Source organism: Mobula hypostoma, chromosome 1, assembly GCF_963921235.1.
Source record: "Mobula hypostoma chromosome 1, sMobHyp1.1, whole genome shotgun sequence".
Classification (NCBI taxonomy): domain Eukaryota; kingdom Metazoa; phylum Chordata; class Chondrichthyes; order Myliobatiformes; family Myliobatidae; genus Mobula; species Mobula hypostoma.
This window is the reverse complement of record NC_086097.1, coordinates 217,918,528-217,941,288: the sequence shown is the minus strand read 5'-3', so window position 1 is coordinate 217,941,288 and position 22,761 is coordinate 217,918,528. Positions and strand designations below refer to the sequence as shown.

At 39.0% G+C, this 22,761-nt stretch overlaps 1 protein-coding gene across 7 annotated transcripts in view; it reads right to left on the bottom strand.

The window, feature by feature from the left end:
* LOC134355019 (centrosome and spindle pole-associated protein 1) overlaps positions 1-22,761 on the bottom strand; it is a 187,202-nt gene that overhangs the window by 152,393 nt on the left and 12,048 nt on the right. For 6 of the 7 annotated variants that reach the window (XM_063064662.1, XM_063064671.1, XM_063064680.1 and 3 more), the window contains exons 3-5: positions 16,049-16,166; positions 15,508-15,611; positions 13,561-13,641 (exon numbers count right to left, since the gene is read on the bottom strand). In XM_063064662.1, the coding sequence (XP_062920732.1) occupies positions 13,561-13,641; positions 15,508-15,611; positions 16,049-16,166 (303 nt within the window). The remainder of the gene's footprint in view (positions 1-13,560; positions 13,642-15,507; positions 15,612-16,048; positions 16,167-22,761) is intronic. The other variant, XM_063064716.1, reaches the window with a different exon arrangement.

The following is a 22,761-nucleotide window of genomic DNA, read 5'->3' as shown; positions in this document are numbered from 1 at the left end:
TGAGAACAAGATCCATATGCTGTACTGGAATAGAAAGGGACATTGCAATTGTTCATATGGGAACCAATGACATGGATAAGATAAAATATGTTCTGATGAAGGAACATAAGTGGCTAAGACCCAAATTAAAGACAACAAAAGTGATAACCATTGAATTATGACCTCAGCTACATATAAATTGTGAATAAGATCAATTGGATTGAATGTATGGGTCAAAATCTGGTCAGTTATGTGGGGTTTAATTCTTGTCCAGACCCAGGCCAAAGCGCGCGTGTGTGTGACAATGAATATAGCATCCATAAATACAAGAAAAGTTATTATAATTTAACGGCCATTACACATATTAAAGTGATGAAAGTTGAAAATTAATACTCCAGGTTACCTTAAAATAGCAATTGGAAGAGGAGCTGGGTTTTAGAGAACAGGATTAGGTTGTAAAAAAAGAAGAATTCTAGTACAGAAAATCAAGTATCAGTTTATCAGAAAATAAGTAATAGCAAAGAACAGAAAACACCGATGTGAGTTGTATACAGGCTCTCAAGTTGTATACAGGCTCTCAAACAGCAAGGACAATGTCAGGCACAGTACAAATTAAGAAACTGGGAAATGCAGTGACTAAAATATTCATGGGAACTTCAATCTACAACCAAAGTAGCCATGATAGCATGGAAGAGAATTAATGGAGTTTATAAAAGATGATAATCTAGATCAATGTATCAAAGAACCAATGAGAAACAGGCAGCTTTAAATCTAGTATTGTATAATTGATTATATGCAACCTGTAAGAAATAATGTTTATTAAATGTTATACACAGGTGAAAGTGATTTAATTCATTGTGGGATTAATCAGTTTTTAAATAGAAATAAGAAAACTATAAATCATATGGTCATGATAGATTGCAAAACTGCAATAAAAGTATGAAAGTAAACAAACAATTGCTACCTTCTGAAGAACTAATACAAGTAATATATTTCCCTTTAAGATAAAATAAAACAGGAAAAGTATTCCAGAAGTGATTTTCACGTTAAAGATGGCATAACATTAGATCAAAAGAAGAGGTTGATTAGATTGCTAAAGGCAACAAACACAACTAATGGTAAATTTCAGAATTCAGCAAAGGATCAAAGCATTAATAAAGAAAGGGAAAGTAGAATGGATGAGTAGGCTAACAAGAGAGACAATTAAATAATGAAAGGAAAATGACAAACTTTAATTGTGGCTCACATACAAATCGTCTTTTTGTCTGACATTATAGATACAGGAAACTTCCCAGCAATCATGGAATTCTACAGAGCTGTGGTAACTAAGGGGTTCAAAGAATTTAGTGTTAATAAACACTAACTTTGTAGAAATTAATTGAAGAAAGCAATAAATTCATGAATACTAATTAGTTATGCCACATGGATTCATTAAAACTGAGACCACTTGGAATTACTTTGAGATTGTAATAGCGGAATAGATTAGGGCGAAGCAGTGTATTTAATCTTTGGAGATGCTACACAAGAAATTATTGAACAAAATTGCAGCATGTTGTATTGGAGATAATTTACTGATGTTAGTTGAGAATCGATTAATGGGCAGAAAACAGAATAGGAATAAACAGATCATTTTAGGTTACATAGAAAACCTACAGCACAATACAGGCCCTTCGGCCCACAGTGCTGTGCCGAATATGTACTTACTTTAGAAATTACCTAGGGTTATCCCATAGCCCTCTATTTTCCTAAGCTCTATGTACCAATCTAAGAGTCTCTTAAAAGGTTGGGAGACTTAACAAATGAGGTGACACAAGTATGAGTGCTGGGGCTCCAGTTGTTCATAATCTATATTAATGATTTAGATAGGGGAAATCAAGTGCATTCATGATTGCTGATGGTACAAATCTAGGTTACTGGATAGGTCAGCTGGAAAATGTAAAGGAGCATCAGGGATATAAACAAACTGAGCACCGTGAGGATATGGTAGATGAAATGTATTGTGGAATAATGCAAGGGCATCCACTTTAGAAGCAAAATAGAAAGGTTCTTTTATTTAAATAGTGAGAAACTGAAAAGCACTGGTCTTCAGAGGGACCCGAGTGTCTTTATGTATGAATCAATGAAAGTTAAAACAGTCTAACCCCGTGTTATGGGTGTTTGTGTTCCTAGAAAAATGCCTTTATTACGATTTTCCAGAATGCAAAACTGTTAACTGCACATGCATCAAGAAATAAGAGTTGAAAATTATATTTATCTTTTTTCTACTTAAATTCTATAAGAGCAAATGTTAATCCATAGCTCAAATTTTTAAGTAGTGATTTGCAAATTCTGTGAAAATGAATTTCCATTATCTGAATGCAGATTACACGCAGGAGTCACCTGTATGCAGTCCAAACAGGTAATAACAAAGGAGAACATTTTGTTGGCTTTTTTACAAGAGAATTTGAGTACAACTTAAGTGCTAGCAATCTGACTTGGTCTTCCTAACAACAGAAGCATATACTTGTAACAGAAGGTATACAAAATGTTCACCAGAATGATACCCAATATGGAGAGCTTGTCATGTGAGGAGAGGTTAGGCAAAGTTACCCGAATGTCTATTAGAAGTATGAAAGATCTGACGGAAACAAAGTTTTTAGTGGCTTGATACAGAGATGATTTTCCCCAGCTATGGCGCCTAGAACCACAGATCACAGTACTGGCGACCCTTGCATTACAGCTGTTCTAGTTTAGGAAATTCACCCTTTCAGAAATAACGACCCAAAAATCTAAGCTACATAATAAACTTTGCTCTTACTGAACTTATGTTTGTATTTCTTTCTGCAGGCGCAACTGAAGTAATTTTTAAGCACAACAGATTTATTTCGTAGTCTAGCTATTTATCTCCTTCTCCAAAAGATTTTCCATATTATTTACTCTCAAGATGTTTGAAACAGAGCCAGCAGGTTTAAGAGCAAGTTATAAACCTAAATGACCCATTATCTGTTGTGAGTTGTATTATTACACTATCTTAACTATATTTGGTATACAGTTGTAAGTGTGTACTGCCATGAATCTACAGTCACCTTCATCTCCAAATTACAGCTGCTAGCTACTTGTCAGCCAGCAGCTGCATTGTCAGTTACTTGTCAGCTTCCAAATTAAGTCTCTAAGATGACCAATGGCCCTGAATTAGCAGCTGCAGTACTTCTCATTACCATTCATTTCTTCACATATTGAATATTATCAAATATTCTGAAGAGGGCTGTAGAGGCTTTGTTACGTTGATTCAAGGCAGAAATCAACAGAACTTTTTAGATATTTAGGAAACAAGAGGATATGTAGTAAGCATAGGAAAATAGTAGAAAGGTTAAAAAAAATCTGCAGTAATCTTCATGAACGGTGGAACAAGCACAACATCATCAATATTCTTCTCATGCACTTTTCTCACGTTTATTTTCAAGGGAAGCAAAAATGTTAAACATTTGACTTTCACAACACGAGAAAAGAAGGCTCTTGAAAGATTCAGATTTATGCAGATGAACCAACTGAGGCATAAGCATGAAGTAAATTGTGATGTCACTAAAAAGCACTCAGAAAAATCAAACCGACAGGTTCAAAAACAGTGTATCATCTTAGATGCTATGCACATGCCATTAAATAAATTACTTAAATTTAATATTGAAACCTATTTTTAGAAAGTTTAAAAATAATGCATAAAGCACTCAAAGAAAATACTAAGACTGTAAGCAATGGGAGCAGAATTAGACCATTCAGCCAATCAAGTCTGCTCCATCAATCCATCATGGGTGATTTATACCCGTCTTAAACCCATTCTCCTGATTTCTCCCTGTAATCTTTGACACCCTTACTAATCAAGAACCTATCAACCCCGTTCACTTTACATATACCCTAATGAATTGGCCTCAACAGTCACCTGGGGCAATGAATTCCAGATTCACCTCAATCTAGCTAAAGAAATTCTTCCTCATCTCTGTTCTTTCTTTCTTTTTAAATCTTTTTATTGAGTAAGTATACAAAAAAGGTAAGCCATATAAACATTAATACAATGTTAAAGTATAATAAAATTCCAAAAGATAACAATTCCAAAAAGAAAATACTACAAACAATGTAATTTAAGCATAAGAAACCAAGATAACATAATAGTATACTAGATTTTATATATATCAATGGAAAAAAAGAAAAAAAAACCCCAAAAAAAAACCCACCGTGCAACTAACTAAAAGCAAAGCAAAGCAATGGGCTAACTTGAAACCAAACAGAGTTAAACTTAAAATCACGTCCTCAATCCCGACCTCCATTAAAACAGTGAAGAAAAAACAAGAAGGGTAAATATTACATTAAATGAAAATATCGCATAAAAGGTCCCCAAATCTGTTCAAATTTAAATGAAGAATCATAAAGGTTACTTCTAATTTTCTCCAGATTCAAACATAAAATCGTCTGAGAAAACCAAAAAAAGGTAGTTGGAGCATTAAGCTCTTTCCAATGTTGTAAAATACATCTTTTCGCCATTAAAGTAAGAAATGCAATCATTCTACGGGCTGAAGGGGAAAGATTACTAGAAATTTTAGGTAGTCCAAAGATAGCAGTAATAGGGTGAGGAGAGATATCTATATTTAATACCTTAGAAATAATATTGAAAATATCTCTCCAAAAAGTTTCCAAAGTAGGGCAAGACCAAAACATATGAGTTAAAGAGGCTATCTGCCCCGAACATCTATCACAGAAAGGATTAATATGCGAGTAAAAACGCGCTAACTTATCTTTGGACATATGTGCTCTATGCACCACTTTAAATTGAATAGGGAATGTTTAGCACAAATAGAGGAAGTATTAACTAATTGTAAAATCTGCCCCCAATCATCCACAGAAATGGTAAGCCCCAATTCCTGTTCCCAATCTACCCTAATCTTATCAAATGGAGCTTTCCTGAGTTTCATAATAATATTATAAATCATAGCCGATGCACCTTTCTGACATGGATTAAGGTTAATTATCCAAGCTAAAATATATATAGGAGGAAGCATTGGAAAGGAAGGAAGTATAGTACTTAGAAAATTTCTAACTTGTAAATATCTAAAAAAATGTATTCTTGATAGGTTATATTTATTAGATAATTGTTCAAAAGACATAAGGGAACCATCTAAAAATAAATCCAAAAACCGTAAAATACCCTTAGTCTTCCAAGTTTGAAAAGCGCGATCCGTAAAAGAGGGAGGAAAAAATATGTTACCTAAAATAGGAATCGCTAACCCGAATTGATTAAGATCAAAAAATTTTCTGAATTGAAACCAAATACGCAAAGCATATTTAACGATCGGGTTAGAGACCTGCTTAAGGCGTTTCGAATCAAAAGGAAGAGATGAACCTAAAATAGAACCAAGTGTATAACCCTGAACAGATTGTAATTCCAATGCTACCCATTTAGGAATAGATAGTATATCCCGGTCAAGTAACCAAAATTTCATATGTCGAATATTAATAGCCCAATAATAAAATCTAAAGTTAGGTAATGCTAAACCTCCATCTCTCTTAGCTTTCTGTAAATGTATTTTACCCAGTCTCGGATTCTTATTCTGCCAAATAAATGAAGAAATTTTAGAGTCGACTTTATCAAAAAAAGATTTAGGAACGAAAATTGGTAATGCCTGAAACACATATAAAAATTTTGGCAAAAAAAACATCTTAACTGCATTAATACGACCAATCAAAGTTAAATATAAAGGAAACCATTTAGATGAAAGTTGAGTAATATGGTCTATTAATGGTAAAAAGTTAGTCTTAAATAAATCTTTATGTTTACAAGTAATTTTAATCCCAAGATATGAAAGGTGATTATTAATCAATTTAAATGGAAATTTATAATATAAGGGAAGATGTTTATTAATCGGAAAAAGTTCACTCTTACTAAGATTTAATTTATAACCTGAGAAAAGACCAAATTGTGCTAATAACTCTAAAACAGCAGGAATAGATCTCTCAGGATTAGAAATATATAAAAGTAAATCATCAGCATAGAGTGATAATTTATGGGACTTTAATCCCCGAGTTATCCCAGTAATATTTGAAGATTCTCGAATAGCAATTGCAAGAGGTTCTAATGCAATATCAAATAATAGGGGACTAAGAGGACAGCCTTGTCGAGTACCACGAAAGAGAGGAAAAAAAGGTGAGTTTAAAGAATTAGTACGAACCGAGGCTACAGGGGAGTGATATAACAGTTTAATCCAGGATATAAATTTCAGGCTAAAATTAAACATTTCAAGCACCTTAAATAAATAAGGCCATTCTACTCTATCAAAAGCTTTCTCGGCATCTAAAGAAATAACACACTCAGGAACATTTTGTGAGGGAGTATAAACGATATTTAACAATGTACGAATATTATAAAAAGAGTAACGACCTTTAATAAAACCCGTTTGGTCTTCTGAAATAATAGAAGGAAGTACTTTTTCTAGTCTATTTGCTAATAACTTAGAAAAAACTTTAGAATCAACATTTAATAAAGATATTGGTCTATAAGATGCACATTGAGCAGGGTCTTTATCCTTCTTTAGTATTAAAGAAATTGATGCTCTATTAAAAGATTCCGGAAGTTTACCAAGTTTCAAAGAAGCCTCAAAAACCTGATAGAGCCAAGGAATCAATAAAGAAGCAAAACATTTATAAAATTCAACGGTAAACCCATCAGGGCCAGGAGCTTTCCCCAGATTCATAGAAAAAATAACATTCTTAATCTCATCCATTGTAATGGAAGTATCTAATAAAGAAGACATATCCTGTGAAATCTGAGGAAAGTCTAACTTATCTAAAAAATCATTCATATATTTAGAATCTCGAGGAGACTCTGATTGATATAAAGAAGAATAAAAATCACAAAAGGTTTGATTAATCCCCACATGATCCAATATCAATCGATCATTTTGGTTATAAATCTGATTGATTTGAGATTTAACATAATTAGATTTCAATTGATTAGCCAGCAGCTTGCCAATTTTATCACTGTGAACATAAAAATCACTTCTTGTTTTCTTTAATTGGTTTACAATCGAGGACGAGAGTAGTAAACTGTGTTCCATTTGAAGTTCAGTTCTTTGTTTGTATAGCTCCTCAGAAGGAGCCATAACATATTTCTTATCAATTTCTTTAATCTTGTCCACAATTGCCATCTCCTCCTGCTTCTGTTTCTTCCTCAAAGCAACGGAATACGAAATAATCTGACCCCGAATATAGGCTTTAAAAGTGTCCCAAAGAGTGTTAACCGAAATATCTTCTGTATGGTTAATTATAAAAAAAAGCTCAATCTGTTCATTCATAAAATTAACAAAGTCCGAGTCCTGAAGCAACAGCGAATTAAAACGCCATTGTCTATTGTTTGGTATATTGGCCATAATTTTAATAGAAAGCTTAAGTGGAGCATGATCCGAAATGGTTATAGAATCATAATCACATTTAATCACTGAAGGAATGAGACGAGAATCAATAAAAAAATAATCAATTCTTGAATAGGAATGATGAACATGTGAAAAAAAGGAAAAATCTTTTTCCTGAGGATGCAGAAAACGCCAAATATCCGTCGACCCAGAATCAGAAAGGAAAAAATTAATCAAATTTGCAGATTTATTAGGTAAAGTCCGTAAAGGAGCCGAACGGTCCAAAGCTGGAGATAAACAGGTATTAAGATCTCCGCCCCAAATCAATGAAAACTCGTTCAAATTCGGAAACTGATCAAACAATGATTTATAAAATTCCGGACAATCCATATTAGGAGCATAAACATTAACCAAAACTACTTTTTTATTAAATAGTAAACCACTAACCAATAAAAATCTACCATTCGGATCAGAGATAATATCCTGTTGTATAAAAGTAACTGAGGAATCTATAAAAATAGAGACGCCTCGAATCTTAGCATTGGAGTTCGAATGAAATTGTTGTCCCTTCCAGAATTTGAAAAAACGTAGTCTGTCCCCCCTTCGTACATGGGTCTCTTGTAAAAATAAAATTTGTGCTTTAAGTCTCCGGAACACTTTAAAAACTTTTTTTCTTTTAATAGGATGATTAAGACCATTAGTATTCCAGGAGACAAAATTAATAATAGACTCCATAAATCCTAAAGTCAACCCACGACAAGGAGGATTGACAATAGGCGCGACCCACAAACCCGGAGAGGAAACAGAACATACAAAAGATACCGGGGAAAAGGACGCAACCAGTACTTCAATAATGTATATAGCCCAAAGAAAAACAAACTAAAACGTGAAGCCCCTCCCGCCACCCCCCAGCCCAAGACCCCAAGGCAAAATCTAAAGCAGACCCGCCAGAAAGAAGCAAGCGCTAAAACTACCCCCATGACTTCCGGTATACGCTCCCTAAAAAAAAGGTATAAATATGAAAAGGATCAGCTAACTGTAAAACAGTAAAAAAATAAGTTAAAAAAAGTTAACTCAATTAGAATACACACAGAACAGAACAAAAGCCGGAAAATATATATTAAAAAAAAACCACAATAAACCTCAAACTCATGAATAGACACAGCAACAAAAAAAAATAGGATTATTAACATAAAGTGATTATAAAAAGCAAAACAGAATAAAATTTAAACAAAAACTACAAAATTTAAGGCCGCACAGGAAATACGTAAGATGACAAAAGGGAAGTAACCACCCAGAATCCCCTGGGAAAAGAAAGAAATGACGCAGTTAAAAAGAAAGTTTAGTAGCCATATTAAGAAATCGAAAGTAAACTTTTCTGCCCAAATAGGGCACAGAAAAGTTAAAACCAACCAATTCACAGCCTCCGATCGACGGAGAAAATTAAAAAGAAAGCAATTAAGATGTTGGAGATGAAAGTTGATCCAGATAACTCTGGGCATCCGATGGAGAATCAAAAAAACGAAGGGCTCCATCTGCCATGCGAATCCTTAGACGTGCAGGGTACAGCAGCGCTGGTCTTAAATCCCTCTTATAGAATTCCGACATCACGGATCTGTAACGGACCCGTTGGTCCCAGATTGGTTTACTGAAATCTTCCACGAATCGGAACTTAAGATCCGAAAAATCAATGAAACCTTTAGATCGAGCGAATCGAAACAGTCTCTCCTTGTCTTGAAAGTAATGAAAACGTAAGATAACATGCCTAGGTCTATCTGACCTAGACGAGTATGATGGGATTCTGTGAACACGATCCAGTAGCGGTGGTTGGTCAGGAAATACAGTAGGGAATGCATCTTTTAAAAGTTGGGAGAAATATTTCATGGGGTTGTTACCTTCAGCGGCTTCCCTCACGCCAATCATTCGTAAATTCTGCCGTCGCATTCTAGATTCCAAGTCAGAGTTTTTAAAAGTCAAAAAGTCAAGTTTCTTCTTCATTACATTAATTGTTTCTTCGATTTTCCCCATCTTAAGCTCACTTTGTTGCGCGAATTTTTGAAGATCAGATATAGCCGACTGATGTTCCGCAATACATGTTTGCATCTTATCAATTAAAGCGGCAATTTTCTGGAAATTAGTTGAGATTTCCGTATGAATCAGGTCTTTAACAGGGCCTGCAATTTCCGCACGAATCATCTCCCTAACAGAGGTTGAGATTTCCCTCTGAATTAACTCCGCTATCGCTTTCAAAGTCACCGGTGATTCAGTCGGAGGGAGATCCGTAGCTTTCGGTTTAACCGGAGGTTTACCATCCTTACCGTCTTTCTCGTTCTTAGACATAGCAGATCTAAGTTCCATCCAGTTGTCGGAGAATTCAGTTTAATTCAAAGTATTGTAAGAGTTGATGCCTTAATGGTTAATTAAAGTATAGCTGACCATAGAGAAAAAAAACTCAGAGGTAATGGAGCGAGTCAAGAACGCGACTTCACTCCATGAGCGCTACCGGAAGTCTCCCCATCTCTGTTCTAAAGGAGTCTCAGAATCCTTTTATTCTGAGGCTCTGACCTCTGCCAGCACAACCTCTCTTAGATAAGGAGTCCAAAACTGCTCAGAATGCTCCAAGTGATGCCTCATCAATGCTTTATAAAGCCTTAAGTATTATATACTTGCTTTTATATTCTAGTATTCTTATATTTGCCTTCCTTACCACCAACCCATCCTTCAAGTTAACCTTTAGGGAATGCTGCACTAGGACTCTGGTCACTTTGCACCTCTGAATTATGAATTTGCTTCTTATTTAGAAAATACACTACACCTTTATTCCTTCTACCAAAGTGCATGACCATACACTTCCCTATGCTATATTTCATTTCTTTGCCCATTTTCCTAATCTGTCCAAGTCCTTCTGCAGTATCCCTGCTTGCTCAACACTACCTGCCCCTCACCCATCTTTGTATCATCCACAAACTTGGCCACAGAGTTATCAACCATCCATGTGCAATAATTATTCAGCTATATATTTATTTTCCCACTTTTTATTACTCTCCCCTCCCCCTTTTGTGAGCTCAGAACAATCCAGCTTGACTCATTAAGTTCATCTTTATACTTTGCAATTCACAAATCCTACTTTTCTTTGTGCTACTCTCTGAATGCCCCCATCAATTACCAGATATCCACTTTTATGTTTATACAATATATTGCACAGAGTCAGGACCTTTGTCCCAATTAGTCCATGCCAACCATGATGCCCAACCAATGAATCTTTTTTTCTGCATTCAGCCATATCCCTCCATACCCTGCCACTCCATGTACTTCTTAAATTATGCCTAAACCATTTCTTCTGGCAGTTCATTCCATATACTCAGCACAGTCTGTATGAAAAAGCTGCCCCTCAGGTCCCTTTTAAATCTTTTCCCCTCTAACCTTAAAGCTATGCTCACTAGTTTTAGTCGCCCCGGACCAAAACGTTGACTGATTATTTCCATGGATGCTGCCCGACCTGCTGAGTCCCTCCAGCTTGTAGTGAATGTTGCTTTGACCCCAGCATCTGCAGAATATTTTGTGTTCTTGAACTGCTGCAGTTCCCGAGTTGTAGATATACCCACACTGCTGTTAGGGAGGGAATTCCATGATTTTGACACAACAACAATGAAGGAACGGTAATATGTTTCCAAGTCAGGATGGTGAGCAGGATTTCCAAGTGATAGTGTTCTCAGTTATCTGCTGTTCTTGTCCTTCTAAATGGTACTGCTCATGGGTCTGGAAGGTGCTGCCTTAGGAACTTTGGTGTTTTGTTGCAGTGCATCTTGTAGATTGTACATACTGCTGCAACTGTTGATTGATGGTGGAGGGGTTGGATGCTTGTGGAAGCAGCACCAATCAAGTGGGCTGCCTTGTACTGGATGGTGTCAAGCTTTTTGAGTGTTGATGGAACTGCACTCATCCAGGCAAATGGCGAGTATTCCATGACACTCCTGACCTCAGCCTTGTAGATGGTGGACAGGCTTTGGGGAGTCAAGAAATGAGTTACATGTCACAGGATTCCTAGACTTTGACCTGCTCTGGTAGCCACAGTGTTTATATGGCTAAACCAGTTCAGTTTCCTGTCAATAATAACCCCCAGGATGTTGATAGTAGGGGATTTGGTGATGGTGATGCCACTGAATGTCAAGGGGCGATAGTTAGAGCCCCTCTTGTTAGAGATATTGCCTGGCACTTGCATGTTTTGAATGTTACTTGCCACTTGTCAGCCCAAGCCTGGATACTGTCCAGGTCCTGCTGGATTTGGGTATGAACTGCTTCACTATCTGAGGAGTCACGAATGGTGCAGAACATTGTGCAGTCATCTGCAAACATCTTCACTTCTGACCTTATGATAGTTCAGAAGGTCAGTAATGAAGCAACTGAAGATGGTTGGTCCTCGGACACTTCCCCAAGGAACTCCCGTAGTGTTGTTCTGAGGATGAGATGATTGAGCTCCAACTACCACAACCTGTGTCAGGTATGATTCCAACCAGCGGAGGATTTTCCCCCTAATTCCCACTGACTCCATTTAAGCTAGGGCACCTGGATGCCATACTCGGTCAAATGTTTCCTTGATGTCGAGGGCTATCACTCTCACCTCCAGTATTCAGCTCTTTGGTCCTTGCTTGGACCAAGGAGGTGATCAGGTCAGAGTTGAGTGACCTTGACAGAATCCAAACTGAGCATCCATAAGGAGGTTATTGCCGAGTAGGTGCTGCATGATAGCACTGCCGATGACCCCTCCATTACTTTCCTGAGGATTGAGATTAGGCTGATAGGGCAGTAATTGGCTGGATTGGATTTGTTCTGTTTCTTGTGTACAGAACATACCTGGGCAATTTTCCACATTGCCAGGTAAATGCCGGTGTAGTAACTGTACTGGAACAGCTTGGCTAGTAGCACGGCAAGTTCTGGAGCACAAGTCTTCAGGACTATTGCCAGAATTTTGTCTGGGCCCTTAGCCTTCGCAGTATCCAGTGCTTTCAGTCGTTTCTTGATACCACGTGCAGTGAATCAGATTGGCTGCATACTGACATCTGGGATGCTGGGTTTTTCTGGAGGTGTCTGAGCTGGATTATCTACTCGGCACATCTGACTGAAGATTGTTTCAAATGCCTCAGCCTTATCTTTGGCACAGGTGTGGTGGGCTCTCTATCACTGAGGATGGGGATATTTGTGGAGCCTCCTCCTCCAGTGAGTTGTTTGTTTGTCCACCACCATTCACGGATGGATGTGGCAGGACTACAGAGCTTAGATCTGATTCGTTGGTTGTGGGACCACTTAGCTGTTATCGTTTTATTTATGCTTCTCATAATTTTAAACATTTAAGGTCACTCATCATTCCCTTATATTCCAAGTAACAAATACCAAGCTTTGCCAACCTCTCCCTATAACTCAGGTTCTCGAATTCTGGCTACATCCTCAAATCTTTTCTGCACTCTTTCAAGTTTAACCACATCTTTTCTATACAAGGTGAGCAAAACTGTACACAGTACCCCAAGTGCAGCCTCACCAATTTACACAACTGCAACATAAGGTCACAATTCTAATACTCTGTGCCCTGACTAAAGTTTATCTTCATGATTACCTCAGTTTCACCTCATCTCTTCCCACAGATGTGGGCTACCCTGCTGAGCATATCCATCACTTTTAGTTTTTATTTGAGATTAACTGAAATTATTGGAGTCAGTTTATGTCCAGAATTTATTAGATGCTTAATTAGGTATTGATCTTCAATGTGGTAATGGGTTTCAAGTTCGTTTAATAATCATTCAACCATACATGAATATAGCCCAACAAAACAGATTTCCTCCGGGGCCAAACCGCAACACATATTACTAACAGCACAGTCAGAAAGAAAAAAAAGATAAAAATAATATAGCCCAAGTCATTAGATAGCAAAGAAAGCATCTGAAACAAATATATAAGAATTTCAAATTCAAGTCATGGAGGACTGATAGCATCGGCAAAGTTACCAGAAATAGCGTTAGGTGAACTGAGGATTGCAGGCAATTTTTGGAAGATGATATAATACTTGTATATCTATATCATCCATGCTAACAACTGTTTAACTGATAACCTTCTCACTTTCAACTCAGGCGTATTAACTAATGTCAAAGAAATTTTCATTTAATCTATTTATTTAGTTACGAAGTTAAACAAACTTGCTCTAAAAACTTACCTTTGCTGATTTTCTGTCAGAAATGGGAAGTGAAAGGTTTTCAACTGTTGGCTGCAACTCCCTTTCAATCCTAGAATTTTTCTGCAATAGCAAAGACCTAGAATCAATAATTTTAAAGCAATAAAATTCACTTCTTTGAATACACAATTCAGCCATTGATTCCTAATGTTTTTTAGGACTCCATGCAGACCTGGAGCTACAAATATTAATATCTCTAAAGTTAAACTAAAAAAAAATCTCAAATAGATGGCATTGTCACTCTCCTATATTTTTGCTCTTTCCCATTAACACTTCTGTCTTTTGCATTTCGTTCATCTTGTCAACTATGTCAGTCAAATCATGACACTTTTCCTCCTTCTTATCTACCTAGCTCTGTTACATTTAACAGCACTTAATTATAGTAGCATTACAGGATCTGGAAGCGTCTATGCAACTAGCACCAACATGAAAATACAAAAGCAGAACATCAAGAGAGCTATGGTCTAGTATAATGTAAACTGCACTCTCATCCAGCACCATCTTATTTTTGTAGAGCTGCTGACTCACAAGATTTAGGGTGCCATGTGTATGGAGACTGCACATTCTCACTTTGACAACATAGACTCTCCCTCTTTCCCCACGCCCCACTAGGTACTCCAACTTCCTCTTATATTACAAAGATGTATTAGTTGGAAAATTAATTAGTCACTGTAAATTCTGTCCAGTATTCTTGGGTAGCCAGAATTGATGAGCATGTGAGGATTGATTATCAGGAAAAAAAAAGGAGGGGGAGAAAAGACTGATGTAATTGCTCTAATTGCCAGTATAGACTCAATTACCAAATGGCCTCCTTCCGTTGTAAGGAAAATATGAAAACATAAACATTTAGCACTGAATATTAAGAATATTGTATATTCTGTCAACGAAGGCAATGCGAAGTTAAGATGGCACTAAACAGCGACTCCTTTGCTTGCATCTTTGGAAACAGCTTTATTTCTATCTCTGATATCTTTTTTTTTCCCCCTTTTCAGGGTGTGGGAGGTTCTTTTGAAGACCCTGACCTGGAGTTACACTCTGACTTCGATTCTTTGAGGGAATGAGACCCACTCTCTGGGCCTCACGACCAGCCGCTTGATAAGGGTGCGGCCTGGAAGATAAGCACACCTTCAGAATTCCGGGATTTCGTGGCTGTGGTGATGTGCTGATTCTAGGCTGGTGCCCCTGACTGAAGTATTGCAGGAGAACACAGAACATCGGGAGCAACGGGTTAGCTGCTGGGGGTTGTGTGCCTGGACAGCTGCGCATTTTTGGTGCCGACTCTCCAGGTGCAGAGCTTGAAAAAAGTGGCGCAACAGACTTTTAACATCATAAATCAGCAAGCTGTTTGTTCTGCCTCCCCTCTTTGCTGGTGGGGGTGGGGAGGTTGTTGCCTTGCTGCTGCTTGTGCATGGGAGGGGGAGTTGGGTGGTGCTTTGGGGATCTAACGTTTTAACTGTTGTTCATTCTTTGGGGCACTCCTCTGTTTTTGTGGATTTCTGGGAAGAAAAAGAATTTCATGATGTATATTGTATACTTTTTCTGACATTAAATGCATCTTTTGAAATCTATTGGCTCAATGGTAAATGATGGAAGATTTGAGATTCTATACGATCAATTGATGTCATTCTGAGAAAGACAGTGAAAAAGAAAAAAAGAATTCCTACTCTAGAAGTCCAGTATTTACTGATAGAATGCACATGCAGATGGACAAGGAGATAACAAACATAGCTGTGAATTTCTTCCTTGTTCCCCACATGCACCCAAGTAAATAACACTGTAACACTTCATATCTAGCTTCTAAAATGGGCAAGGGAAAAACAATAGTGCCCACAAAAAAGCAGGAATGATTACGCTTTCAGAACAGATGGAGAGGAGAAAATAACTAGTTACACATTGGCACTGACATAATCATTCGTTGCAGGGCTCTACCTCAGCCATATAGCGTCTGTAGTCTTGTCGAAGTTCTTCCTTCAATTTCTGCTTCTTTTGATCATATTCTAATCCAAGTGGCAGGCTTAACCCATAGTTTTCTTCTAAAAATAGAAGTTTTTGAAATAAATAACTTCTAAAAATTAATGATATGTCTGAGCAAATTAGCCTGCATACAATATTGATTTTAAGTTATCTGGTATGACATAACATTATGGGTGGATTTGAGAAATGTAAATAAAATAAACGCACATAAACATAAACCATTTGAAATGTGGGGAACATCCTCTAACATGTTTTAGTTGAGTCAAATATTGTTTCTGTGCTGTAATTTTAATCTAATTCTATGTAATCATGCATAAGAATTAAACAAGCTGACTTTCAAACAGTAAATCTTCACAATTTGTGCATAAAACAGATGTATCATTAACCAAAGACAAGGGACATTTGATCCTCCTATTTAAAATAAACCAATCCAACACAAAATGGTACTGAGCATAATAGGAACAGTAGACCTATCTGTTGGGTGCTATCAACATACCTTTAGATCTATCGGTATGTGGATATTGTTTTGTAGGCTGAATAATTGGGAGGCTATTTCCATTGGCTGTTGAGTCAACTGCTTGATTGGTGGCACCAAGTGGTTCTGAAGATTTTGTCTGGGAGAGGGAATTGGGGATGAATGAAGTTATAAGATTATGAACTGTAAGTACCTCAAACTGTCTCTATCAAAGAAACAAGTCGTAATCACATAGTAACATTTACTTACAAGTTACATAGTTAGTTAGTCACTAGAACAGCCACTCAGAATATGCTAAGAACTGACTAAATCCCCTTAACTCATCTCTTAATGTTGCCTTCTTGTCCATTTCAATGCAACTTCTCCAGCCAAACTTCCTTTCCAATCTATTTTCTCCAGAGGTTTATTTGCTCTTGAAGTACAACTTTAAAAAGATAAACATGCATGTTTTTGCATTTCACAGGTGTAGCCACATTTCAGAGGCATAAGCAACTACAACATTTAAATGTTAAGTGACCACAAATAGGTGAAATAATTATCTTCAAACCCAGTGCTATTTTTGGCATTTTCTAAAATTAGCATAATAAAACTGGCATATTTATGTTAAAAAATTACCAGTTCTATAATCAACAATCATTGTTTTACTTTACCATGTACACAACCGGGACTAAAAGTACAAGCGCATGCACCCAAAAAATGTGTGCTGGAAAAGTGTTGCCACAGATATCATAAATGTCCTATGAAAAGAAGCTAAATAGGCATTGCATATTTTCATTGAAATGGCAAGGCTAAGGTATGTTCAGAGGAATTTGACAGTGGCCTGTCATGGAAGCACATAGGGGAGACAGAGTGGCACTTGAACTAATGTGCATCTGAGGTTATCAATTGGGGAAGTGGTTGGGAGATGGAGGAAACAAAAATGGAGCATTTATTTGGTACATTGGTCGATTGAGAAGATCAAAGGGTTCAGGAACATTAAGAGAAACGAATGACAAACACAAAAAAGGCCTCGGCCCGAAACATCAACTGTTTACTTTTTTCTATAGATGTTGCCTGGCCCAGTGAGTTCCTCCAGCATTTTGTGTGTATTACAAGGGAAGAGAATGAGTTGAAGGTCATAACAGTAAAAGACAAGAACAGGTAACCCAATTCAACACTGTGACATGAAGATCCATTGTACCAGGAGTCAGTAATAACAATCATCACTGCTATAACCTCATTTATATTACCAAATGCACAGATGCCCAATCTAATTTTTGGAATAAAGTAGCTCAATCAAGCTGGAAATGATCAATATCTGGGGAACAAAAAAAAAATTCAATGGTATAATATTGAAAGAAAGAAATTAGGCCACAAGGGCATAAGACGATAAGACATAGGAGCAGAATTAGGCCAGTCAGCCTAGTGAGTCTGCTCTGCCATCCAATCATAGCTGATTATTATCCCCCTCAATCACATTACCGTGCCTTCTACCCGTAACCTTTGACAACGTGACTAATCAAGAACCTTGCGACCTCCACTTTAAATATACTCAATAATTTGGCCTCCACAGTTGTCTATGGCAATGAATTCCACAGATTCACTAACCTCTAATGAAATTTCTCTTCATCTAAATGGACGTCGCCCTACTCTCAGGCTGTACTCTCTGGTCATAGACTCACCCATGAATTCAACCTCAAGATTCCCGCACCCCCCATTTCTACCTCCTACCCAAGATAAACAATCCTGCCTGTCCAGGAAGACCCATTGTTTCAGCTTGTTCCTGCCCCACTGAACTCATATCTGCATATCTCGACTCAGTTTTATCCCCCCCCACCCCCAAACCCCCCCGCCGGTTCAGTCCATTCCTACCTACATCCATGACACTTCACATGCTCTTGGTCTTCCCAATGATTTCAAGTTCCCTGGCCCCGAGCATCTTATTTTTACCATAGATGTCCAGTCCCTATCACCTCCATACCCCACCAGGAAGGCCTCAAAGCTCTCCGTTTCTTTCTGGCGCCCAGACTCAACCAGTTCCTCTGCTTAGCGGAACTCATCTTCACTCTAAATAATTTCTCTACTGGCTACTCCCAGTTTCTTCAAATAAAAGCTGTAGCCATGGGTGCTCGCATGGGTCCAAGCTATGCTTGCCTTTTCGTCAGCTACATGGAACAGTCTATGTTTCAAGCTTACACTGGTGTCAGTCCCCCAATTTTCCTCTGCTATATCAACGACTGCATTGGTGCTGCTTCCTGCATCCGTGCCAAACTCATCGACTTCATCAACTTTGCCTCCAACATCCACCCTGCCCTCAAATTTACCTGCTCCATTTCTGACAGCTCGCTCACTTTTCTCTATATTTCTGTCTTGGAGACAACTTATCCACTGACTTCTATTATAACCTCACTGACTCTCACAGCTACCTGGACTACACCCTTCCCACCCTGTTAATTGTAATAATGCCATCACCTTCTTTCAATTCCTCCATCTCTGCCGCATCTGCTCTCAGGATGAAACTTTGCATTCCAGAAAGAAGGAGATGTCCTCCTTCTTGAGAGAAAGGGGTTTCCCTCCCTCCACCATCAATGCTGCCCTCAACCACATCTCTTCCATTTCGCGCATGTCTGCCCTCACCCCATCCTTCTGCCACCTGACCAGGGATAGAGTTCCTCGTGTCCTCATCTATCACCCCACTAGCCTCCACAGCACATAATTCTCTGTTACTCCACAGGATCCCACCACCAACCACATCGTTCCTCCGCCCCCACCCCCCCAACACTTTCTTCTTTCCACAGGGATCATTCCCTATGCAACTCCTTTGTCCATTCATCCCTCCAAACTCCTCTCCCTCCCGGCACTTATCCTTGCAAGTGGAACAAGTGCAACACCTGCCCCTGCACCTTCTCCCTTACTACCATTCAGGGCCCCAAACAGCCCTTCCAGGTGAGGCAACCCTTCACCTGTGAATCTGTTGGGGTCATACACTGTATGCAGTGCTTGCTCCTGGTGTGGCCTCTTGTATATCAATGAGACCCAACATAGATTGGGAGACCACTTAAACCATAGAAACCACAGAAACTACAGCACAGAAACAGGCCTTTTGGCCCTTCTTGGCTGTGCCGAACCATTTTCTGCCTAGTCCCACTGACCTGCAAACAGACCATATCCCTCCATACACCTCCCATCCATGTATCTGTCCAATTTATTCTTAAATGTTAAAAAAGAACCCGCATTTACCACCTCGTCTGGCAGTTCATTCCATACTCCCACTACTCTCCGTGTGAAGAAGCCCCCCCTAATGTTCCCTTTAAACTTTTCCCCCCTCACCCTAAACCCATATCCTCTGGATTTTTTCTCCCCTTGCCTCAGTGGAAAAAGCCTGCTTGCATTAACTCTATCTATACCCATCATAATTTTATATACCTCTATCAAATCTCCCCTCATTCTTCTACGCTCCAGGGAATAAAGTCCCAACCTATTGAACCTTTCTCTGTAACTGAGTTTCTCAAGTCCCGGCAACAGCCTTGTAAACCTTCTCTGCACTCTTTCAACTTTATTTATATCCTTCCTGTAACTTGGTGACCAAAACTGAACACAATACTCCAGATTCGGCCTCACCAATGCCTTATACAACCTCATCATAACATTTCAGCTCTTATACTCAATACTTTGATTAATAAAGGCCCATGTACCAAAAGCTCTCTTTACGACCCTATTTACCTGTGACGACACTTTTAGGGAATTTTGTATCTATATTCCCAGATCCCTCTGTTCCACTGACCTCCTCAGTGCCTTACCATTAACCCTGTATGTTCTACGTTGGTTTGTCCTTCCAACGTGTAATACCTCACACTTGTCAGTATTAAACTCCATCTGCCATTTTTTAGCCCATTTTTCCAGCTGGTCCAAGTCCCTCTGCAGGCTCTGAAAACCTTCCTCACTGTCTACTACACCTCCAATCTTTGTATCATCAGCAAACTTGCTGATCCAATTTACCACATTATCATCCAGATCATTGATATACATGACAAACAACAATGGACCCAGCACTGATCCCTGTGGCACACCACTAGTCACAGGCCTCCACTCTGAGAAGCAATCCTCTACTACCACTCTTTGGCTTCTTCCATTCAGCCAATGTCTAATCCAATTTACCACCTCTCCATGTATACCTAGCGACTGAATTTTCCTAACTAACCTCCCATGCGGGACCTTGTCAAAGGCCTTACTGAAGTCCATGTAGACAATATCCACTGCCTTCCCTTCATCCACTTTCCTGGTAACCTCCTCAAAAAACTCCAATAGATTAGTCAAACATGACCTACCACGCACAAAGCCATGTTGACTCTCCCTAATAAGTCCCAGTCTATCCAAATGCTTGTAGATTCTGTCTCTTAGTAATCCCTCCAATAACTTACCTACTACCGATGTTAAACTTACTGGCCTATAATTTCCCGGATTACTTTTCGATCCTTTTTTAAACAACGGAACAACATGAGCCACTCTCCAATCCCCCGGCACCTCACCTGTAGACAGCAACATTTTAAATATTTCAGCCAGGGCCCCTGCAATTTCAACACTAGTCTCCTTCAAGGTCCAAGGGAACACCCTGTCAGGTCCTGGGGATTTATCCACTTTAATTTTCCTCAAGACAGCAAGGACCTCCTCCTTTTCAATCTGTACAGTTTCCATGATCTCACTACTTGTTTCCCTTAATTCCATAGACTTCATGCCAGTTTCCTTAGTAAACACAGACGCAAAAAACCTATTTAAGATCTCCCCCATTTCCTTTGGTTCCGCACATAGCCGACCACTCTGATCTTCAAGAGGACCAATTTTATCCCTTACAATCCTTTTGCTCTTAATATACCTGTAAAAGCTTTTTGGATTATCCTTCACTTTGACTCCCAAGGCAACCTCATGTCTTCTTTTAGCCCTCCTGATTTCTTTCTTAAGTATTTTCTTGCACTTCTTATACTCCTCAAGCACCTTATTTACTCCCTGCTTCCTATACACGTCATACAACTCCCTCTTCTTCTTTATCAGATTTGCAATATCCCTTGAGAACCAAGGTTCCTTATTCCTATTCAATTTGCCTTTAATCCTGACAGGAACATACAAATTCTGCACTCTCAAAATTTCTGCTTTCAAGGCTTCCCACCTACCAATCACATCCATACCAGAGAACAACCTGTCCCAATCCACGCTTTTTGGATCCTTTCTCATTTCTTCAAATTTGGCCGCCTTCCAGTTAAGAACCTCAACCCTAGGACCAGATCTATCCTTGTCCATGATCAAGTTGAAACTAATGGTGTTATGATCACTGGAACCAAAGTGCTCCCCTACACAGACTTCTGTCACTTGTCCTAACTCATTTCCTAACAGGAGATCCAATATTGCATCCCCTCTAGTTGGTCCCTCCATATATTGATTTAGAAAACTTTCCTGAATACATTTTACAAACTCTAAACCATCTAGACCCCTAACAGTATGGGAGACCCAATCAATATATGGAAAATTAAAATCCCCTACCACCCCAACTTTATGTTTCCTGCAGTTGCCTGCTATCTCTCTGCAGATTTGTACTTCCAATTCTCTTTGACTATCGGGTGGTCTGTAATACAATCCCACTAATGTGGCCATACCTTTCCTGTTTCTCAGCTCCACCCATAAGGACTCAGTAAACAAGCCCTCTAATCTGTCCTGCCTGAGCACTGCTGTAATATTTTCCCTAACAAGCAATGCCACTCCCCCACCTTTCATTCCTCTGCCTCGATCACATCTGAAACATCGGAACCCTGGAATATTAAGCTGCCAGTCCTGCCCCTCCTGTAGCCAAGTTTCACTAATTGCTACAACGTCATAATTCCACGTGTCAATCCACGCCCTCAACTCATCCGCCTTCCCCACAATACTCCTAGCATTGAAATATATACACCTCAGAAGACTTTTACCACCACTCACAACCTTTCTATCAGCGGATTTGCTTGAACTTTTAACATCATTTATTTTCACCCCAGCCACACTGTCAGCTCTGGTACTGTGGTTCCCATCTTCTTGCAAATCTAGTTTAAAGCCCCCCCCAATAGCATTAACAAACCTCCCTGAAAGGATATTGGTCCCCCTGTAGTTCAAGTGTAACCCATCTCTCTTGTACAGGTCCCACCTGCCCCAGGAGAGGTCCCAATTATCCTGAAATCTGAAACCCTGCTCCCTACACCAGTTCCTCAGCCACTTGTTCATCCTCCAGAGCATCCTATTCCTACCCTCACTGGCACATAGCACAGGTAGCAATCCTGAGATTACCACCCTCGAGGTCCTGCTTTTCAACTTCCTACCAAGCTCTCTATACTCACTCTGCAGGACCTCCTCACTCTTCTTTGCTATGTCATTGGTACCGATGTGCACCACAACATCTGGCTGATCACCCTCCCATTTCAGAATGTCATGCAATCGATCAGAGACATCCTTGACCCTGGCACCTGGGAGGCAACAAACCATCCTGGATTCTCTGTCACGACCACAGAACTTCCTATCTGCACCTCTAACTATCGAGTCCCCTATCACTACCACTCTCCTCTTTTTCCCCACTCCCTTCTGCACTGCAGAGCCAGACCCAGTGCCAGAGATCCGGCTACTGCAGCTAGTCCCAGCTAAGTCATCCCCCCCAACAGAATCCAGTGCGGTATACTTGTTGTTGAGGGGAATGGCCACAGGGGAACCCTGCTCTGCCTGCCCTTTCCTCTTCCCTC